General features: G+C 41.9%; 2 protein-coding genes across 4 annotated transcripts in view; one reads left to right on the forward strand and one right to left on the reverse strand.

Annotated features, from left to right (window-relative positions):
* MAP7D3 (MAP7 domain containing 3) overlaps window positions 1-12823 on the forward strand; it is a 47919-nt gene extending 35096 nt beyond the window's left edge. The window contains exons 14-20 of the mRNA XM_064518315.1: window positions 3832-3967; window positions 5097-5277; window positions 6440-6544; window positions 6840-6893; window positions 7821-7914; window positions 8349-8547; window positions 9688-12823. Of these exons, the coding sequence (XP_064374385.1) occupies window positions 3832-3967; window positions 5097-5277; window positions 6440-6544; window positions 6840-6893; window positions 7821-7914; window positions 8349-8547; window positions 9688-9997 (1079 nt within the window). The 3' untranslated portion in view covers window positions 9998-12823. The remainder of the gene's footprint in view (window positions 1-3831; window positions 3968-5096; window positions 5278-6439; window positions 6545-6839; window positions 6894-7820; window positions 7915-8348; window positions 8548-9687) is intronic.
* Window positions 12824-13621: 798 nt separating this feature from the next.
* The window catches only part of FHL1 (four and a half LIM domains 1), a 33269-nt gene continuing 26838 nt past the window's right edge, over window positions 13622-20052 (reverse strand). For 2 of the 3 annotated variants that reach the window (XM_064518316.1, XM_064518318.1), the window contains exons 2-6: window positions 17889-18070; window positions 16872-17049; window positions 16211-16380; window positions 15394-15580; window positions 13622-14625 (exon numbers count right to left, since the gene is read on the reverse strand). In XM_064518316.1, coding sequence (XP_064374386.1) covers window positions 14468-14625; window positions 15394-15580; window positions 16211-16380; window positions 16872-17049; window positions 17889-18070 — 875 coding nt within the window. In that variant the 3' untranslated portion in view covers window positions 13622-14467. The remainder of the gene's footprint in view (window positions 14626-15393; window positions 15581-16210; window positions 16381-16871; window positions 17050-17888; window positions 18071-20052) is intronic. The other variant, XM_064518317.1, reaches the window with a different exon arrangement.

A 20052-nucleotide genomic window follows, 5' to 3' on the forward strand; every position in this document is an offset into this window, starting at 1 on the left:
GTTGTCAAGTGTCAGTGTTTGTATGAAGTTGCACATCTGTCTTTAAACAGCATCTCATCATTCTTCTTTGCCATCATTCCTCTTTTGCCGTCTCTCCATGTGTGTACATTACTGTAATAAATGTCTTGCATGCCTCAGAGGGGACATAATCAGTTGTAATCACTGTCATCACTTGGTGAAAGCTGCCATAACAATCTGTCCTATTCCTGTATCTTCCACTTGTTTTGGAATAAGTGTCCCTGTTCCTTGGGTGCCTCACCTGTCTCTTCTCCACACTGACTTCTGGAACTATATTAACCCAATTTATCTGTTTTGATTTTATTCTATTGCTAATATCCAAGCTATTCATCTTTGTAGTTTGTAATGTTGCTGGGTGAAGTTCTTTTTCTTTGGCACATAAAAGATAAGGAGATAGTGGCCATGTTGCTGAACCTAGAAATGATTTGGTTCTCTGAATATTTTGATACAGTGGAATAATGCTGAGTGTTTCACATGTGAATGTAGGGCAAAATCTTTGTTCTTAAAAATTAAAAAGTTGCATGTGTTTTTCAAGGCACATGGTGTGCAGCAGATGTTGAAGAGCAGGAAATAATGATGGACATCTGTGCAGGCACTTCACCTTGTCGGTTGGTGCAGTACCATATCCCAGTCAGCTTCTGAAATCAATGTGCACCAGGAAATGGCATGTGGCAAATCAGTGTCTAGGTCTTGTAGGTTCAACATAATTGAGCTTTGTGTACTTGGATCTTCATATCATCTCTTTTCTCTCAAACTGAACTTGATTGCCTGTTGCTGACAGACAGCAATCAAGTCTCTTTGTCTTGTTTTTTGTGTGTCTTTGTACAAAAATATGCCATTCTGCAGTAAAACACTTTTTATTTTTCAGTGGCTTGGAGCAGTTGTCATTTCTGGCAGCAGCCTTTCGCAGCTTCTCTGAGAGTTAAAAGGCTTGTTTCAACTTAAAACATAAGAAATGCTCCTTCATGAGCTCTCACCTTATGCATGATGATAGGTAATAAACTTAGATCTATCGTGGAGCCTTACTTTTTTTTGTATCCAGCTAGAGAAGGCTTTGGAATAAGAGTTCTAGATAAAGTGTGTATATATGACTTGCTTGAAATGAGTTGGAATCTTCTCTCCATCAAAGTAGTGGTTCAATACAAGCCTGCTTGCGTTTTCTCTGTCAAAATGAAAAATAACAGCCTAGCAAGGAACTGGCACTGGCTTCTCCTCACACAGCGAATAATGTAGAATATTTTCTAACACCTTGCGAAAAATTACGGTTTAACGAGAGAAAAGGAGGTTCAGCTTTCACCTCTTCACACGTCTCAGGTCTTCTGCATCCTTCCCACTCACTTGGTTACCAGGTATTGCTGGAGAGGATGTCTAGAGGTAGTCTGTATTCCTAATGACTGCAAGTATCTTAATAGTGCCTCTTTGCTCTTCAACCGTAGGCTAGAATTAAGCAAGACCAACAGATCGCCTGTCAGTCCTATAGGGTGTATTTAAAATTATTCTGAAACATCTCTCTTACCTGTTTCCCTCTTTCCACTCCCATCAGGAAGAGGTCATTTGAGAAGATGACCATTCTTATTACCAGGGACAATGTTAGGAATCACGTTGGGAAGTCCCATGCCCTGCCCTGTGTAAATGGACTGTACAAGGCAGGAGTATAGGAAGCGTGTTCCCCAGTGCAGTTTGCCCACCACAGTCTGCAGAATTGTTTTCTTGTGTTAGAGAAGTGCTCTAAAGTGGACTATCCAAGTGTCAAGGAGTTGAACAGGAGAAGCATGATGTACTTAATTGTCATAGGGGTGTAAGCTATTTTGACACCTTGGCAACTAAGGGCAGCACAGGCTTTCTATATACAGTGTATCCACAAACTCAGACAGTCTAGACCTGTGCTCATGGACCCGTGGGTCTGACACTTTGCACCCCTAACCTTGGGTGCAGAGACATGAAAGCACTACTGAACTAACTGTATGGAAAAGATCAGTAAAGCTTCAAAAAGTGAAAATACAACAGGAAGATCTCCCATAAGCTTGTGGTGTCCTGCCCTTTCTTTTGTTTTTCTGCCCCCCGTTCTTTCCATATCTGTGGTATTCTGAATGTTGCTGTGACTAATTTTCCTATATCATTTTTGATACCTGGTATTCATATTATTCCAAGTTATTATTATCATGTTCATTTAGTTCATTTCATTTCATTTAGTCAGCACTAAATGAAATCCTCCCTCCTTTTCTTCAAATTAAAAAAAAAGTTGCAGAATATAGGAAGAAAAGCACTTTTTTCTTATTTTTATGTTCATGAATGTCTTGAGTAGGTAAACTGTGAAGGGTGCAGGGTCTGCTAGTGGTTCTCACCACTGTGAAGGACAGGGCTTTCCTGCACAGGGAGGAGGAGGAGGAGGAGGAGGAGGAGGATCGCTTTTGACTGAGTTCAGTTTGGAAGTGCTGTGACTGGATTCCTGTTTGTACCGACATGGCTGTGGTTTTGCCCAAATCAGAATCAGTCTTCATCCTGGAGAGGTGCTTCTTTTTCAGCATTGTATAAATCTAAATATTAGTGCTGGAATGCTTTTTGCAGGACTGCAGGAACAATTTGCATGCATGCGGCAGTGCCACGATTCAGCTGCTGAGGGCACGCTCTTTGAAGCTTTGCCTCTGGCTGCAGGTAGTGATTATGTGCCTGCAGGACTTAAGCAGCTTTTCAAATATTAAAGTACCTAATGACGGCATTGTGTTTTGAGTGATTTGTCTTTAGGTCAGAAGCAAAATAGTGGATCAAACCCTGATGTCATTGTTCATTAAAATTACCTTGGCTTTATGGCTTTATAAAAGTTATGTGAAGATGTATGTGCTGATTTGTGAAATAGTAAAAAGAAGAAAGCAGGTCCCCACCAGCTTTATGGTGCTATTGCTCTGCTGACATCAAGGGCTAATTCTCTGAATATTCAGATGCTCAGTTCTCTATAGTCATGTTAAACCAGTTACACTTCCAGAGAGTGGGAATAGCTTATAAAAATCAGAGTTCTTTTAATATTCATTGAGTGTAATTGGGTGGCAAGCTTTTTTTCCCCCCCTTAATGATAATTTATAATAATATCTGTGATGTTCAGACCCTGTAATACCAGGCAGGACATAAACAAACATAAACAACAGGGTTGTGGAAATATTTACTTACCTTGTGGTTGGTGCTGTTTTGGTCTCCATGTAAAGTAGAAATTGATTTGTTGCTAAAATATGTGGAAATATGATACTACCGAATTCATTAGTATGTGCTTTCACAGCCAGATAAAATGGTGATTATTGGCACCCTAAGATTCCCTATAAATATAAAAGCAAGGATGTTAATGTTACAAAACAAGAGAAATTTTAAAATTGGTATTTCCTCTTTGGGCTCGTGGTTGTATGTTCAATTTTATTAGAAGGAAGATAAACGTATTTCCTGAAGCATTTTTTTTTTAATTTTCTTTTATGTGCTTGCAAGTGTTCTAGAATAAAAGTGTCTTTTTCAAAATATGTTTCTAAGTATTATGGTAATTCTAGAATATTGTTAATTATATAGCCTGAAAAGTTGTTGAATCAGTGTAGTTGAAATAAGTTGTTATTAGTTGAGATACTGTGGCTCTGCGTTCGTCTCTTGAGGACTGCCCCTTGGCTCTTGTAGGCCTTTGTATGCAGGGTATACTCACTGAGTGATGGCCACTGATCTGAAAGATAGTGGGTCATTTGACCAAAAGAAAAATCTCATGTCACAGTGATTAGATCTTCTTAAATTTTAAATTACTGGAGCTTTTTTTTTAACAGCAGTTTCTTTTAAACTTTGCAGAATCAGGTAGCAAAACTATAGCAGGGACCACCACTGCTGAAGAAGCTGCTAAAATCTTGGCAGAGAAACGTCGTCTGGCGCGGGAGCAAAGAGAGCGTGAAGACCAAGAAAGAATTCAGAGGCAGGAAGAGGAAAGGTAACGATTCGGGAGCAGGAAATGATGCCTGCTGTGGTGGGGCATGGTTGGAATGGACGCTTTAGATGCATTTATTTCCTAAGCATTAGTTTAGGGTCCTGTAAAACTTTATGCTGTTCCTTAAGCAGTGGACTGGCCGTAGCATCATTTGAGATGGGACAAGTTCTTGTATGTATCGTTAATGTATATCTCAGTGCGTATGTAATGCATGGTCACTGTGCAAGTAACTGCTCCCTTTTCCTTCTAGTCACCAGTAGTGCTTTATTTCAAATCTAGAATGTGCTTTTTACATCATTTATATTTGATTTATTGTGTTGAGGTATTCGAATGCTCTGTATTAAACTGCCCTTTGACGAACCCAGGCAGTGGTTTGATGTTACATTACATCTGACTTTAGAGATGCTAAATCTGGATCAGAAAATGTTGCAGCCAAGTAATTCAAAGCAATAAATTAGAGTACATTTGGTTTGCCATATAGAAGTTGTTAAAAATAAATTAACTTGTTAACTGTCTGCTGACTAACTCTATTCCAGATCAGGCATCACCTATCTGTGCTGCTCTGAATGTTACAGAACATTAGATATTGTCCGTTTTCCAGGCATGGGTATAAAGCTATCATCAACTTGTATGTAGTCTGCTATGGATGTTTTGTCAGAAATATGATGTCATGCCCTTACTGGATGAGGTCTGATCTGGCAGTGCACACCTGCAGTATGATGTCTGTGGAACTAAGGCCATAGAAATAAGTCTCTTTTAGAAAATCTGACTAATTTTATCTTTGACAATGATTGAAAGGTTCATCCATGTCAAGGATGCTGACGGTTATTAAATAGTTGTCTCTTAATCCAGTTCTCAGTCAAATGTTCCATTATTGGAACAGCTGGTCTTGGACTTGAATTAATCAGCAAAGAGCATTTGAGCACTTGGAGATAGTTTCTTCCAAGTTATTTTGTTTTTTCCTTTGACTGGTCTAGATGGTGGGATTTGTAAATACACACCAGAGTATATTAATGCACTTACTCTGTGGTTAGGTAACTCTAAACTTTCTTGCTTCCTAGTCTGTGTTATATGCATGCACACTTTAAAGAAAGTAAAACCCAGTCAGTAATCTGTATTTTGGAAACACTAGAATCAGAGAAGAAGAAATGGCCAAGAGAGCAATTGAAGAAAAAGCACGACGGGAAGAGGAGCTCCGCAGACTGGAGGAAGAAAAAAGACTGGCTTATGAAGAACAGCAAAGACAAGCTGAAGAGGAGAGGATTCGCCGCGAACAGGAAGAGCAGGAAAAACTTGCAGAGCTTCAACACCAGGTCTGCTTATCTGTAGACTCCACTGTGTTCCTTGTACAAGCTATTGACATGTTTTCAAGGGGCTTATCTTTTTTTGCTCCGTAGAACAGTTTTGACAAACTTCTGTCAGGGACAATAAAAGCAGAGTTCATCCTGTGCATGATGGGAGATTGATTAGGGAGTGTCTTGAAGTCCTTTTCCTTGTCCTATTTTGTGTGATTTTTTCCATTCATTTTGATAAACACAGGCCTGGGACAGAAGCAGATTTTTGGGAGAATTTTTTTTTTTTAATCCATCTGGGACACTATTTTGCATACAAGAGACATGGAGAACTGTAAAATAATTGTACTGCTCCCACTTTGCCAACTTACTGCTATGAATTATAAGAAAGCAATCTGTCTGGAAAAAGTCATCTAGCTTGCTCTGATTTGTTTAAATTAAAGATTGTAGTGTTTCCAAGTCTGCTGTTCCAGTTGCTAAATATAGTCTTCCACAGCTAAGATCTGTTTACCTTTGCAAAGGCATCTTCCTAAGTGAAGGAAGTTGTTTCGCGGAAAGTGGATTTTCTTTGAATTAGATTAATTTTGAAAGTCAAAGCAGTTTTACAATGAAATTACTTGCATTTAAAGAGCTGTATCTTATGGATTGCATCCACATGTGTGTCTGAACTTTTCCTTACAAGCTTGCTTATGCTTATAAAAATTATTTAGACAATGTTCCCTATTCCCAACTCTTCTTTCCAGTCACTGGAAACTGGAGAAGAACAGTAAGATACTCACTGTCAAGTATCTTAATAGTAGATGACTGCCAAGATTTTGAAATGAACCTTGCCACATTTAGGATGTAATTGCTGTTCTGTTGCTTCATTAAATATCCTTCTTAGACAAATCTTCATCCTGAAGTATAGTTTGAACCCTGAGTAGCTCAACAGCATCCAGAACGCTTGCATAAGCCTAGTATAGCCATGCACACAGTTTTTTCTTTTCAAATCAGTTTCTGAATCTCATAGTAATATGTAATTAATGTCAGATAGTTGGCATTTACCTGCAGCATATGGTAATACTAAAAGAGTGATTGTCTGGGACTCCTGTCTGTGTTGAACAAGAATCTCTGTAACAGCTCTGCTTTTGCTTCTTGGGAGTGAGTTGCGCACTGAATGCTATTTTCTTTGCATTATTTTCAGAGAGAAGAAGCTGAAGCAAAAGCTCAAGAAGAGGCTGAAAGACAGCGGCTGGAAAGAGAGAGAATTATGCAGCAAAATATGCAGGAAAGGCTTGAAAGAAAAAAGGTGTGCTGTATTGAAAGCAGAAAAGTTTCTCAACCTAAAATCATGGTTGAAGTGTTAGTATTAAAGCAAGCTGGTCTAAATAGACTGAACAGGCAGACTGTCTCAGATGCATTTGAATAGAAATAGCATGTTTTTGAAAAAAAAGCCAGCTCTGGCTTATGAGCTTTAAAAAATGGTAAATAAAGTAGCAAATTTATGAAATATGAACATTTTTGATGATTGATGAAAATTTAAACCAGAAGGCTGAAATATAAAGTTCTGTATGTCATTGCAAATATTTTCTCCATTTTAACAGAGAATTGAAGAAATAATGAAGAGAACACGAAAATCAGATCAGAATGAATCAAAGGTACTTGTTTGTTTGGAGCTGTATAATGACACAGGGTAGGCTCATAGAGATCCACGGTTGTGATGCACTTTCCTTTCCAGAGAAGGCTTCACCATGTGTCCTGCTTTCCTCTGTTATTCTGTCATAAAATGACTTCCATGTGAAGTGCAAAGGTCTGGTACAGTAATTTTCAGTAGCTTCCCATTGTACACATGCTTCTGCTTTGCTTGTTCTGACCAGAAGTCTTTGCATCTGTTGCATTTTTTTCCAAACTGTATAGAACCAGTGTGATCTGGCATTACCACTTGCAGATGGCTTTCAGCAGAAAACTGCTGGTTAGCAATGGATTCCCCCCCACACCTTTTTTTGTAATTTTTACAGTATCCATTCTGCTGGGGTTATTTTTCCCCAGAAAAATTAAGGTTCTTGGCTTTATCTGTTTGCTTAAAGGAAATTTTAGATGTTCTTTGATTTTTTTACAGTAAGGCAGCTGTATTTTTGTTAGCCTTGACCTGAGATTCGTGGTGAATTATGCATATTGTACTGAGGAATAGTTGCCAATCTCTGTGTCTTCAAAACACAGACCCAAGTCTTCATGTGGCTGAAAACCAATAAACATGTAGCACATACCTTGGAGAGATGAGGGAAGAGAGAGCTCTGGAGTAGTTCATAGGTAGGAGGTGGTAGTAGCTCTTCCACATGTTGCCTTACAGGCTCTGGCTCAGGTGGGCATGCTGTTGTTAGGTGACCTGAAGACTCGGTGTTAACTTCAGCAGCCCTATTAGTTAATGTCCTCTCCGAGCCAGGGACGTGGATTGCCTATTAGCTTCTGGACTAGTGTGGCCTTACTGCTGGTCATCAAATAGTCTTGTGCGGGAGCTGTGATTGAGCCATTTCTGAACCACTAAACAGTAGTGAACTATTGTGAATAACTCTCAGGGAATTCAGTTGCAGAATGAAGAGAAGTCTGCCTCCGAGGTCATTGAGGGAGAGGATATTGAAGAGGAGGAAGAGTTGGGTCTTGAGAAGACTGATCAACCAGGTAAGGAACCTTGCTGACTCAGATCTAAGTGGCAGTCGGTGTTTCAGTGATGTTTAATCATTGTTAAAATGTTACTGAGTTAATAGCATTGTGATGGTCTGAGCACACAAGTCCCAGAAGTGCTATTGAGGCTCTCTACTCAAATGCAGTATAGATGATTGCCTGTTCCATACTACAGAAGAAGGGCAAAATGGTTAAATGCAAAATGATTTCAGAGTGAAATACAGGCAGCATGTTAACATTTTATGTGTGTATTTTTAAAGATAGAAAACAACTTTAATGTTGTTACACGAGCTTTTCCATAGAGAAATTAATCTGTTGAAACTAAGTTCTGTGAATTTTTGGCTGGGAAAGGTAATTTAGACATTTGTATTTTATTCATTTAGAATAGCAACTCAGTTACTGAAGCTCTTTCTTTTTCCCCCCACCTTCAGGAAAGCTAAATGGTGTTGACTTACCCCAGGAAGTCAAGCAGGAGATAGAAGGTTGTTCAGAGATTGAACGTAGGTTGATCTCTAAAGAATCTGAGGAACAAGATGAGTCAGAATTGAAGGCCAGTGAAATATTTATGAATGGAAGTGATTTGAAAAGTGATGAGGGATCTCTGCTTGTTACTGAAATAAAGGATTCCAGGTGAGTCTGTGTCCGTGGTGGTTTTACTGTCAGAGCAATTACCCGTCATGCAAGAAATCCCTCTCTATGCTTCAATTAAATTCAGTGCTGTATGTTGCATTGCATCAAATTTTGCACCCTGCTAGCTTAGTGGTATTTCTCTGGCTTGCTGCAGGCGTGTGGTGTGTGCATGCTGTCAATTTACTGCTTCAGGTAGAGGCAGTTAGTTCGGGATGATTGTTTGTTTAGATGGCACCTTGTTAATAGTAGTGGCTTTGCTAAGAATTGAGACACACAGACAGCAACACACCAGTGTTACTTCTTGTAAAGAAAGGCAGTGGCTTGAAATCTTTTCCGTGGGAGTGACTGGCAGTTCATTTCTTTAAGAAAATATTAAACAAAGGGGAGGAGGACAAAACTGAAAAGTAAGAATGATCTACAGAAAGCTCTCAAAGAGTTTCAGTTGTGCTGAAACACCAGATACAACACAAAAGCCTCCCTTAATAGGAATTTTTTTAATATTTCAAATTTTATCTCTTTAGACATAAAGCATTTCCATCTAATACTGGAAAAATTGTCCTCTGATGCTTGTTCCATTTGTTCATCTAAATGCTAATGATTTAGAAGTGGCAGTGTGAGCTCTTTTTCTTTAAAGTGATGATAAATTAATTTCATTCCTCTAGTGATGGAATACAAAGACATTTCCATGATTTTCTTAAGAATGAATGAAAACTGATCACTCTCATTTGGGTATAGATTGTGAAAGTTTAAGTATAGCTTGTCTTCTGAGGCTCAAATTTGTGTTCAAAAAAGTCCTACTGGAGAAAAAAAAAAAGGAGAATTGTCCACTATTAAAATAGGGGTTTAATAGTGCAGGGCTTTAAACTCGTTGCTTTTGCGTATCAAATTTCTGGAGTTAGACATTACTCAAGAGCTGTTAGTGTAGTAAAAAGTGAGTGTATGTATGTTGGTGGATCATTCTTCCCCTTTGGCTCTTGGGGAGGAGATCTCCTGTGGCAGCTGGAGGAGCTTGTGAGGGAATGCCCTTCAGGATACTCTGTGCTTTGCAAAGTATGCAGATTGCTGATTGTCTGCCCTCTAAAGAATCTAAAGATTAAATATCCAGAAATTCTAATAAAAATATCCATTCTCTTTTTCTAGCCATCCTGCAAAAGAAATGGTTGTCGATGACTCAGTAAAGTTGGGTGTTAATGAAGCTGATCATACAATTGGACTTATTCAGAATCTTAATGGGAAATCCGGTTCATGGACTTTTGAGGAGTTTATTGACGTTGGAATACATTCCAAGTCAACCAAACTGAGTTCGGACAGCATCCCTGCTGATAACTGTAATCAAAACTTGAATGATGCTGCTACAATTCCTTCTAGTCCTAAATTGGCATTTGAGGAAGATGGTGCAGTGAATTCATTGACCAAACCTATAGATGCTTCATCAGGTAATCCAAGCTGATTTCCTCCTTTATCTCCTCCTCTGGCTAGATAATTCACTTTCTTGCAATTTACACTCCTTGCCTTAACTTCAGCTTCTTATTTTCAAAGCACTTTTCCCAGTGCGTAGGCTGGAAAGAAAGCTCTTCCTTTAGTGCTTGTAACTTGCATTCTGTCAGAAGGAGTCACCGACTGATGCCTTTTTAGGGACTTGCTTTATACTGTGGCTAAAGCCCAACATTAAGGCTTTTCCAAAGACGCAGCTGAATCCCTGTGAAGCTCTTGTAGCTCTCACCAGCACTCAAGCCCATCTCTTGTATTTTAAGCTTCTTCTGAAGTGTCTTAAATGGCACACGTTACTTTTGAAGATACTAACAGTTTAAAAGTGTCTGATGTAACCCTTTACAGATGAGACCTGGCTGCTTTCCCCCTTCCACGCCTAGGCATGTTCTGTAACTTTCTGATGCTGAGCTGCATGGCCTTAGGTTTCTTCAGGCTCTGGCAGGATATTAGCTATCTTCTCTACTTACTGTAGAATAGTCTTTCACTTGACCGAAGGGTGTAACACCATCCCTAAATTACGCCAAGACAGTTTTGTTACATTTTGGGAGGAGTAGTAGCGCTACAGGCATAGTGCTCTGAATTTTCCGAAAGGAGCTGGGCTGCCTCTGAAGCCCCATATTTAAGTTGAGAGCCTGGCCCCTGGTGCCGTACAGTGCAGTGTGTCAGAGGGGCTTCAGTACGCTAGTGTACTAAGACTAAATGCCTCTGGTGTCGGAGCTAAACCCCAAATGGACGTGCTCACAGCAGGAGAGCTCTGTCAATGAGAGAAATGACTGCGTGAACAATTGAAATGAATGGTAGTGAAAAACCAAGACTTGCTATCCACATTTCCTTCAAACCATGTGTAGCACTTTTTATGATTAAAGTGTAGCACTTTTCTAGACTGAACTGTTTCTCGAGTCTCCTCTGTCGCTGCGCGTCTTGCAAATTGTAGTGTTACGGGCACAGCTTTCCCGAGACTTTCCTTGAGGCCAGGCTATGGGACGAGGATGATTTACGTGATATTGCTGATCACATGCTGTGTTCTGACCAAAATCATTAACTTATTCGTGAAGAAAGTGTTGCCTTTTAGTTTTGAACTTGAATATGTTTTGAGATAATATGATTTAAGAATTACGTACACGGCTTCAGGAACTAATATTCATATCTTTAGAAAAATGCTACTGTGCTAGTTTTCAAAGTAACCACGTGGTTCTGTGCTCACCCCCTGGACGTAGACTGACAGCAATGATAGACTTATGTGAAGTACACGCAGTATGATGGTTAAATGTTTTCTTTTCTTTGCTCTTTGGACAGAACTGTGAACACTAGAGACCTGGAAATAATCTGATTGCACTTCAGTAATCCAGTGTTTTATCAAGTACCGAAGGCCTTGTTTTGAAAAGCTGCTTGTTTACCTTTACCCATCTTCAAGCTTGCAAAAAAATAAACAAAAAAACACCGGGGAGGGATAACAAACTTCTAGATTTGCACCTTGAAAACATTTCAGGGAGACTCTTTTGCTGTTGTTCCTTTTCCATTTGTTTAGTTAAATGTTGGATAAGATTTTCGTGTTTAAATATCACTTGGTTCCCTTTTACAGACTTTCCACTAACCTGTTTGAGTCCTTTTATTTTCCTATCATTGTACTGTACAGCAGTGTGCCACTGGAGGCTTCCCAGTTAGCTACTGGTCAGATTTTGCATATTCCCAAAAAGGCAATTAATGAAATAAAAGACTCATTCAGTGCATGTTAAAACTGAACTCCATTTGTAACTGTCTTCTGAAAAACGCTGTACACATGTTGGTTCATAAACTATTTAAAAAGGCAAAATTATCTTCAATTTTGAATTAAGTAGAAGAATTTCTTACTTCCTAACATGAAAATATTGGCAGTTTCAAAAAGCAGTATTGTACCATCACTAATATGTTTTAATCTATTGGAAAACATCAAAACATTTTACGGCATATGCACTAATATATTACAAAAATGTTGATACCTAGACATGTTTGTCATAGTGCAGTTTAACATTTGTCATGCTTTTAAAAATGTTTTCCTTTTGAATTACATATTTAAGTTTATCTGTACTCATGTAAGTATTATTTTATTGTGTACATAACAATATTAGACCATTGAAGTCATGTTTCGTTCATGTTAATTATTCTAAGTGTTCCTGTGCTAGCTTTATAACAGTGGCTGCAGACTGCATACATATTTCCCTTCCCCTAAAGCCTGCATTAAGTAATCTATTTAACCTCAACTTGCCTGCTTTTTACAGCATGAAGAGATTAACTAAACATCATCTGAAAAATGGCTGCTACTAAAAGTAATAATGCAGCCTTGTTCTTATGATGTCTTCTGTAACAGATATATTGAATAACTGATTACTTTAAAGAATAGCTGTCTCAAAGCCTGATAAAAACCATTGGCTGATACTTCAGTTCAAATGAATCATTCAAATGGCAGCTGCGTTTTCAGTGTTTAGATGCAAATGTTTTTGCTGGAACTAAATGTGTTCTTTCCTCAACACCACAGTTAGTTACAATAGGAAACCCTCAGCCGTCTTACTCTCCGTGTTTGCTATTCAGAATATGGTAGAAGTGTTTTAGACTTAGAGCAGTGCCTTAGGTAAAAAGACGACTGTATTTTTGTATGATAGCTGTTTCATTCTGGCAGAGACAATCATTCTAACAAATACGATGCTGATATTTTTTTTTTCTGTGCAGATATTATTTGTTGAAAGGTCTGTTACAGCTCTATGTAAATATGTGAGCACTGTTAAATAAACTTTGCAGTTGAACAATGCTTTATTTCTGTAGTACTAAACGTTACCTTACCAGGCGTCTCCGAACCCTTGCCATGCTGACCTGCCCTGAGGTGCACGCTGGTGCTGCTCCGACTGTTGCACACGTAGCAGATGCCCAAAACGAGCCTCTTTTGCAGTTGCATTTGTGTGGTTGGAAAGGTATTTGTATTAACACCTTGAAATCATGCTGTGTTTGTACCTGCCTGTGACATGTTTGTTACTGTTGAATTCTTTAACTCACTTTTCACTTTAAGTCCTTGCCTTTTACGTGTATAACCAGCTTCTGTACGTCTTAATGCTGATTCTAGCAGCACTCCATGGCCAGAGTGGAGCAGTGACTGGGGGAGCACAGCGAGTTGCTGCCTTTTTGTTTTACTTGGGAGGGCTCTTTGCTTCTGGTAGGTGCTTGTGACTGAAAGGGAGTAACTGGAGCACCATCCAGTTTACAAATATTTGATATCAGCCACTGCTGTGAAAAAAGCCTTAAACCAGGGTTTGGGTAGGTGAAGGGTAGTAGAGCTGTTTATAGACAGTGGTAGTACTTGCGTTCTCCAGAGGACTCTCTCACACAGACTGTTCCTAACAGATGGGCCAGAGTGAGTTATAAAAGAAAATGAAAAAACTCTGGTTTATGGAAATTGTTGGTTTGATCCTCAGCTATTTAAGGGCACCGTGGCAGAGCAGCTGCCCCTTACTTTGCCAGTGGAAACACAGTATCGGACTTGATTTCAGTAGCTCAGCCATAAGAGGTGTCAATCATGTAAGATGGTGAAATGAAAAGCCATTTTACCAGACTGTAGGACTCCAAACAAGCACTAGTCTCATTTTTATTAAATCATAAAACGTACACTGACATGATAGGAGAGCTATGATTGTCTGAGCTACTTCAAGGCACTTCTAAATGCCTGTGCATTTTGCTGTAGTTCAAAGACATTTTTACTAATGGATTAGTAATTGCATATAGAAAAACCTCATTTAAACAGTGATGTAAAAAAGCTGGTGAGCAAAACTTTTGGACAAACCATGCAGAAATCAAGACTAAAACATGTTTATGGGAACTAACTAAAGCTAAATCCTACTGCCAAAATATTATATGTAAGACAAAGCCATTCCATACACTTGCTGCAATTCAATGTGGTAGGATAATGTAAGGTATTTATTATTGACCTGCTATTAATTGTGTGATATATGTAATGTACCTGTACTGTAAATGCATAATAATAATCTCTCTCATCCTGGGTGCAAGATACTGAGGCTTGTACATGCCTTGTCAAACCAAATTCATTTAAGTGCCAAGCTTAAATATACCAGACAAGTTTAAAACCAGCTTTGTTTTAGTTTAGGCTACACATGCAGATTATATAGTATTGGGATCTCTAAGGCTAAACCTAAAACTGAAGTGGCATTTTAAGCCTTTATACTAAGGTTACTTGAAAGCCAAGTTAGCTTTTTGCAACAGCATGTGTATTCTTACTGCAGGAGCTTCAAAAATCAAACCCAGTATGTTTAGGTTACTTTAGTTTTTAGTTTTCATGCTAAAATGAAAAAAGGTAAGATTTTTAGCATGCAAAACCTGCTTCTTTACCAAGACTGTTTTGGAAAGCAGGGCTGAAATCCATTTTACAGCAGTTGCTGTTTGCTCCTTACAGTCGTTTGGGACACTCAGCACAGTAAATTTTTCCATTATGGCAAACAAAGCGCTTGTTGGCCAGACCACGGGCACACTTTGTGCATTTGAAACAATAATCGTGCCAGGACTCATCTTCGTAGTTAACCACACTGGTTCCTCTTCCAAATCCTGCTAGGAGAGAAAACAATTATAGGACGACGATCGTAGGTTGTCCTTGGCCGTGTTAGTCCACCAAACAGCAAGTCTCATTCTTAATGCCTCCTGTGCTTCTAATACTAATGTAACTGAACCACGTTTTTTGCTGCTCAGTATTACTGCTCTTAGAGAAACAGGCAGCTTTGCGTGGGCTTGTATGGCTTGTCTGCACTAAGGTTTTTCTCTTGGATCCTATTTCCAGGGGTCAGTCAAGTTGAAGGAAAGAGTAAAAGATCAAGGACAGGCTGGGCTGAACACCCTACCATATTGTTAGAGTCAAATCCATGCTCTGACATGCAAAAAAGGAGGGAAGGCTCATGGGACTGGCAGGATAGTGCCCATATTTCAAGGGTAAGCTTTGTAGGGTTTTCATATCCAATAACCATGATATGTAAAACACATTAGTAGTAAAGCAAACATTACTCCAGGGCACTAAAACACTGCTCTTTTTAGTCTTCTGTTTCCCAAGCTAAGATTTAGGTGGGAAATGTTCCAGTTGTGACAGTTCTGAGGGAGACAAATTTGAGGAGTGCAAAAGGCAAAGAGCTCAGTTAGTAACTAACTCAGCCTCCATCCAAGAGGAGCATGTGGCTTGTAATTAGATCACATGTAAATTGGAGGAATATAGTTGGGGATACTAGACCTGCCTCTGGTGTTAGTGGCCTCGGAGGTACATGGCTTTTGGCGATCACACTTCTGACCTTAAGCACTAAGTACCCACAAGCTGCATTAAATCCAACATACCTGTAATAGGATTCTTGCAGCCAGCACACTTCTTGGCAACACACTCCTTGTAGCAGTCAACACAGTAAAACTGATCCTCTACAGCTGTGAAGCGCTTCCCACCCAGTTGCTTCTTGCAGTTGGAACAAATGAAGCACTCTGAATGCCAAGGCTGCTCCTGGTAAGTGAGACCTCCAGAAGTGATGGGCTAGGAGGCAAAGAGCAGATATGCTGTGTTTCAGAATCGGTAGGGAAGAAGAGAGGTGACACTTGAGTGGCATGTATGGTGGGAGAGCTTTGTCATTGTGAACATCTTCTTTTGAAGCTTTTCATTAAAATAAAATAGAGCAATACTTGAGTTTCTGTAGCCTGAAATCCTACATGTCTGGAGCTTTCGTAATAGTTTATTTTACCTGCAGCAACTCTGCAATTCTACATTAATCAGTTGCAGAAGTTGTAAAACAGCTGTTCTATATAAAACATACATTTGCTGCTTGACTACACAATACCTACTAGAGAGCTTAAACCATCTTAGCCTTGTCAACCCCAAAGCAAGTGCAAGACTCATGTTATCTTGGTTTTCTGTCTGGGCAGCAGAGCTGTCCTCGGAAAACTCTACAGCCCCTGCTCAGCTACTGTAATATGCAATAACCTTTAGCTCGCTCATGATGTTAAGCCACACCAGCTGCTCACAGCAGTATCTCAGGGATAGAAAGTAAGCAGTGGTACCGCAACAGCATGATCTGTCTGCTAATTTACCCTCCTAGCATCTAACAGACATGTAAGTGTTAGCAACTCTAAATTCAGGCAGCTGCCTTTGCAAACCAGAAGGACTTACATTCTTGCATTTAGCACAGGTCTTGGCAAACTTATGCTCATGGCAGGAGACACAGAAGAAGTCATCACCCTTGGGGAAGAAGCTCCCAGATCCGATCACTTGCTTGCACTGGCTGCAAGTGAAGCAGTCCTTATGCCAGACCATCTTCTTGTACTCAACATTTTGGTCTCCTATAACAGACAATGTTATTTGGGATTTCAGGCCTGTGACAAACTCTCCACCCCTTGCAATGGGGCATGGCAGTAGACAAGACCTCAACTGGAGCATGTGAATAAGGGAAGGGCTGCTAATTTCTGCATCCCACTGAATTCCATCCAACCAGGGCCTTCCCGATTTTCTTAAATGTTTATGCCAGGCAAGTGCCTGAGGCCTTCTGAGAAGAGGAGCACTGGAGGTCGCACTTCTACACAACCCTGTCAGCAGAAATGGTTTAAGACTGACTGCTAAGGTGAAGAATCCACACAAGGGCTAACTGCAAGGCAACCTTTGAACGCTTGTCTAAAATGAACAGGGGAGAGCAACAGTTAAAACTTGCACCATTTTGTGGTGCTCCAGACTTTGAGCATGATGCCCAGACACCTAACAGCAGCGTCCAGAACTGATTAACCTCTGTGCTTTTGCACTGCGGCAGCCCTCGGCAGTGGTATCGCTAGCACCGTACCTGCAATAATAGGCTTGAAGCAGCCCTTACATCTGGGTGCATCCGCAGCGGCAGTGCAGTTGCTGCACCAAACCTTGTTGTTCTCCCTCAGCATAAAGGGCTCGTTGACCAAGGATGTAGAGCACTTGAAGCAGCGGAAGCAGTCATCATGCCAGTAACGGTTCTTGAAATGCAGCTCCTGGAACAAACGAAAATGGAGTGAGCAGTAAGCCCTTCCCTTTTGCTGAGCACCCCTTAAAACAAGCAGGCGTCTCATAAGCTTTGGCAGTAAGGATAGATTTTTTTTTCTTCTCCTATCACTTCCACGTTCAGCATTTGGGGGTGCAGGTCATCTGCAAATAAGGGGAGGGGCATTTAACTGGACTTACTGACACAAGGGACTTAATTACAATCACAGCTAAAAGGCTACCACGAGGAAGATTTTTTTTTAAATCCGCTATACAATAAAACTTGGGAGTTTCAGGGTACCGGTGTTTCTAACAAGCCACTTCGAGATTTGAAGTTCTGCAAGCATTTGTGGGCTTCTCTAGTCATCAGGTTCCCTCTAGTTAAGGTGTACATTATTATTGCCATAAACACAAAGCATTAAAGGCTTAACTAACTGACAAAAGCCAGACCAAGGAGTGTGTTCCCAAGTGCTCGGGCCTGAAGATTAGTTTTCTGCAGGTGCTATGCAGGCTGGATTAACTGCAGTGCTGTCTTCAGGACAGCTCAGCTTTTGCAGCAGTTCCTGTGGCTGAATCTAGATCCTGAAATTAGATCCTATGCAAAAGCAGCCCATCCTGAGCATCCCTTACTGTGTTATCCCAGAGCCTCTGGCTCTTTGCCCAAGGAGGACGTGCAAGCACGGCCTGCCTAGCAGCGAGCGGGCTCACGACAGAACTTGCTTTTGCACAGAGCCTCACCGACAGGCCAGAGCCAGGAAAAACAACTGGGAGGGAAATCAGCATCTGCCTGTCCCCTTCTCATCACAAAAATGTAATGCTACACCCACCCGTTCAGCTGCTCAGCACTCACCTTGGAGTCGGCACCAATGGGTTTCTTGCACTCGATGCAGGTGTTGGCGCAGAACTTCTCGAAGCACTTGACGCAGCAGTGGCGGCCCTCCTTCTGCACGTACTTCTTCCCTTGCAGCGGGTCGCGGCAGTAGTGGCAGTCAAAGCGCTCCGACATGGTGCCCACAGTGTAACTGCCAGGCCCTGCAAGAGGAAAGGCGGTAGATTTACAGCCCTGAAGCCCCAAGAGCTGTTACAGCTTCTGGGGCCTGTGCAAAGGAGGCCGTTTAATGGAAAGCGCTCGGCAGTGAATGCATCGCGGTGCCAAGCTCTTCGAGGGCTTGTTATTACAGAGGGCAGCTTCTGTTGGGGCAGCGCTGCTCCCAGGCAGTTCAAAGGTTTATAAAACAGACTTCTCTCTGCCAACAACACAGGCATTTTCTAGCTGCCCACGTAGTCCTTCCTTTTCATACTTTCCTGACAGGAGCATGTTTCATTAACAGCCTCTACCACGTCTTAGCACAGTCACACCTCCACGCAGTAGCCCCAGAGTGGTGTCCCCAGGCCCACACCTGGCTGCCGAGACGCAGCTCTGCTTTGCAGGGACCTGGGGCGGGTCTGGGGCAGGGTGGCGGTCAGGGCTGCGCGCAGGCAGGGCTCGTCTCCCTCCGGGTGCTGGAGCAGAGGTGGGAACACCCAGAAGCGCCTCCATGGCCTCCTCTCACCATAGTGCAGCATGTCCAAGTAAACTGTACCACTCCATTCTGACTTTTGCTCACAGACCATTTTAAAAAAAAAAGAAAAGAAAGAAACAGAGAAATGGTGGCCAGGACAAAGCAGGAGATTTAGTTTTCTTCTATGCTGTAGGACACTCACCAAGCGCCCAAGCTGCCAGCACTCTGGCACCTTGTCCTTTGAGCACCAAGTCCTGCCAAAGGTACAGTGAGCTCATCAGCCCCCAGCACACTAGAGCCTCTCTGTCTTGCAAAGGCCTCAGCAGACTTAAATGTAGCTTTACCATTGCTAATTAGGGCTCAGCCCTGCACCCACTGAAGTCACGAGTTTTGCCATTAGCACTACCCTGAGCAGACACTAAGGCTTGTGCTTATGTCTGAGTTTCGCCTTTGGGGGGTCTGAGGCCACTAAACGCTCGCTCCTGGGGAGCCTGGCTGCAGCAGACACCCTGGGGTCACGCACAGCCATCGCCAGCTCATGCCTCCACACTGCCCTTTAGGCTGCAGCGGGGAGACGCGCCATGAAGCGCCAGGACGACGCGGGCTGCAGAGGACGGCAGTGTGGGCTGACTCCCGGCTGTGCTGTGGAGCCCAGCAGGGACGGGGCCAGCAGCTGCCCGACCTCCTGGAAGCACCGCGTTTGCCCTGCGGTCAGCGTAAGCAATGCATTAGTAACACAAATATCTTTGTTTGCCTTAATAACCAGCCAAGATGTGAATGCTAGATTTCTGCCTGCAGAGAGGCAGGATGGGCTCTGGCCCAACAAGAAAAGGCAGCGCGCTGCCTCCCAGGGTCCCGGCTGCCGCGAACGCAGCCCTGCAAAGTCTGCTCACTCCATGACTCCGGGACACGGTTCCTGGAGCAGGAAACGAAGCCAAGCAGCAGCCTTTCCTTATCACCTTCTTAAGAGGCAGGATCCTAGCCTGTTTTGTTCACATATTTCATGTCAAGCAAGGGTAACGATACCTAATCGCTCATTAACAGTGACTTAGTTCACGAAGGCCGGATCCAACAGCCCCTCGCTAGACCGTGGCTGAGGCTCACGTGATTTGTGCACGGACACTACCGCCAACCAAGGACAGAGCAGAATAGTTTCCATTTTCCATGTTTCCAGCCGAAGCCCGCAGCCAGCTGCAGCCCTCCTGAGGCCTTTTGTGCCGGATATTTGTGCAGCTTCCAATCGCCTTTCTCACTGGGCTTGTATGTATGAAACGATGAGGGAAAAACAAGAAGAGATCCCCCAACTTTTAAAGAAACTTCTTAAGTTCCTGCCAGCAGCACCCTGCTGAAGCACGGCTATTGCACCGTGGCCGGCTAGCTAACGCTTCAGCTGGGAGCCGAGGGGGGTGATCTTTGGCTGCAGGATCGCCCTTTCTCCCCCAGATACCTCCCGCCCCAGCTCGCACGCCTAGTCTCAGCCTCCCAGAGCACCTCTGCTGACGGCTCTTTCCC

The sequence above is a fragment of the Dromaius novaehollandiae genome, chromosome 11, assembly GCF_036370855.1.
Source record: "Dromaius novaehollandiae isolate bDroNov1 chromosome 11, bDroNov1.hap1, whole genome shotgun sequence".
NCBI classification, from domain to species: Eukaryota; Metazoa; Chordata; class Aves; order Casuariiformes; family Dromaiidae; genus Dromaius; species Dromaius novaehollandiae.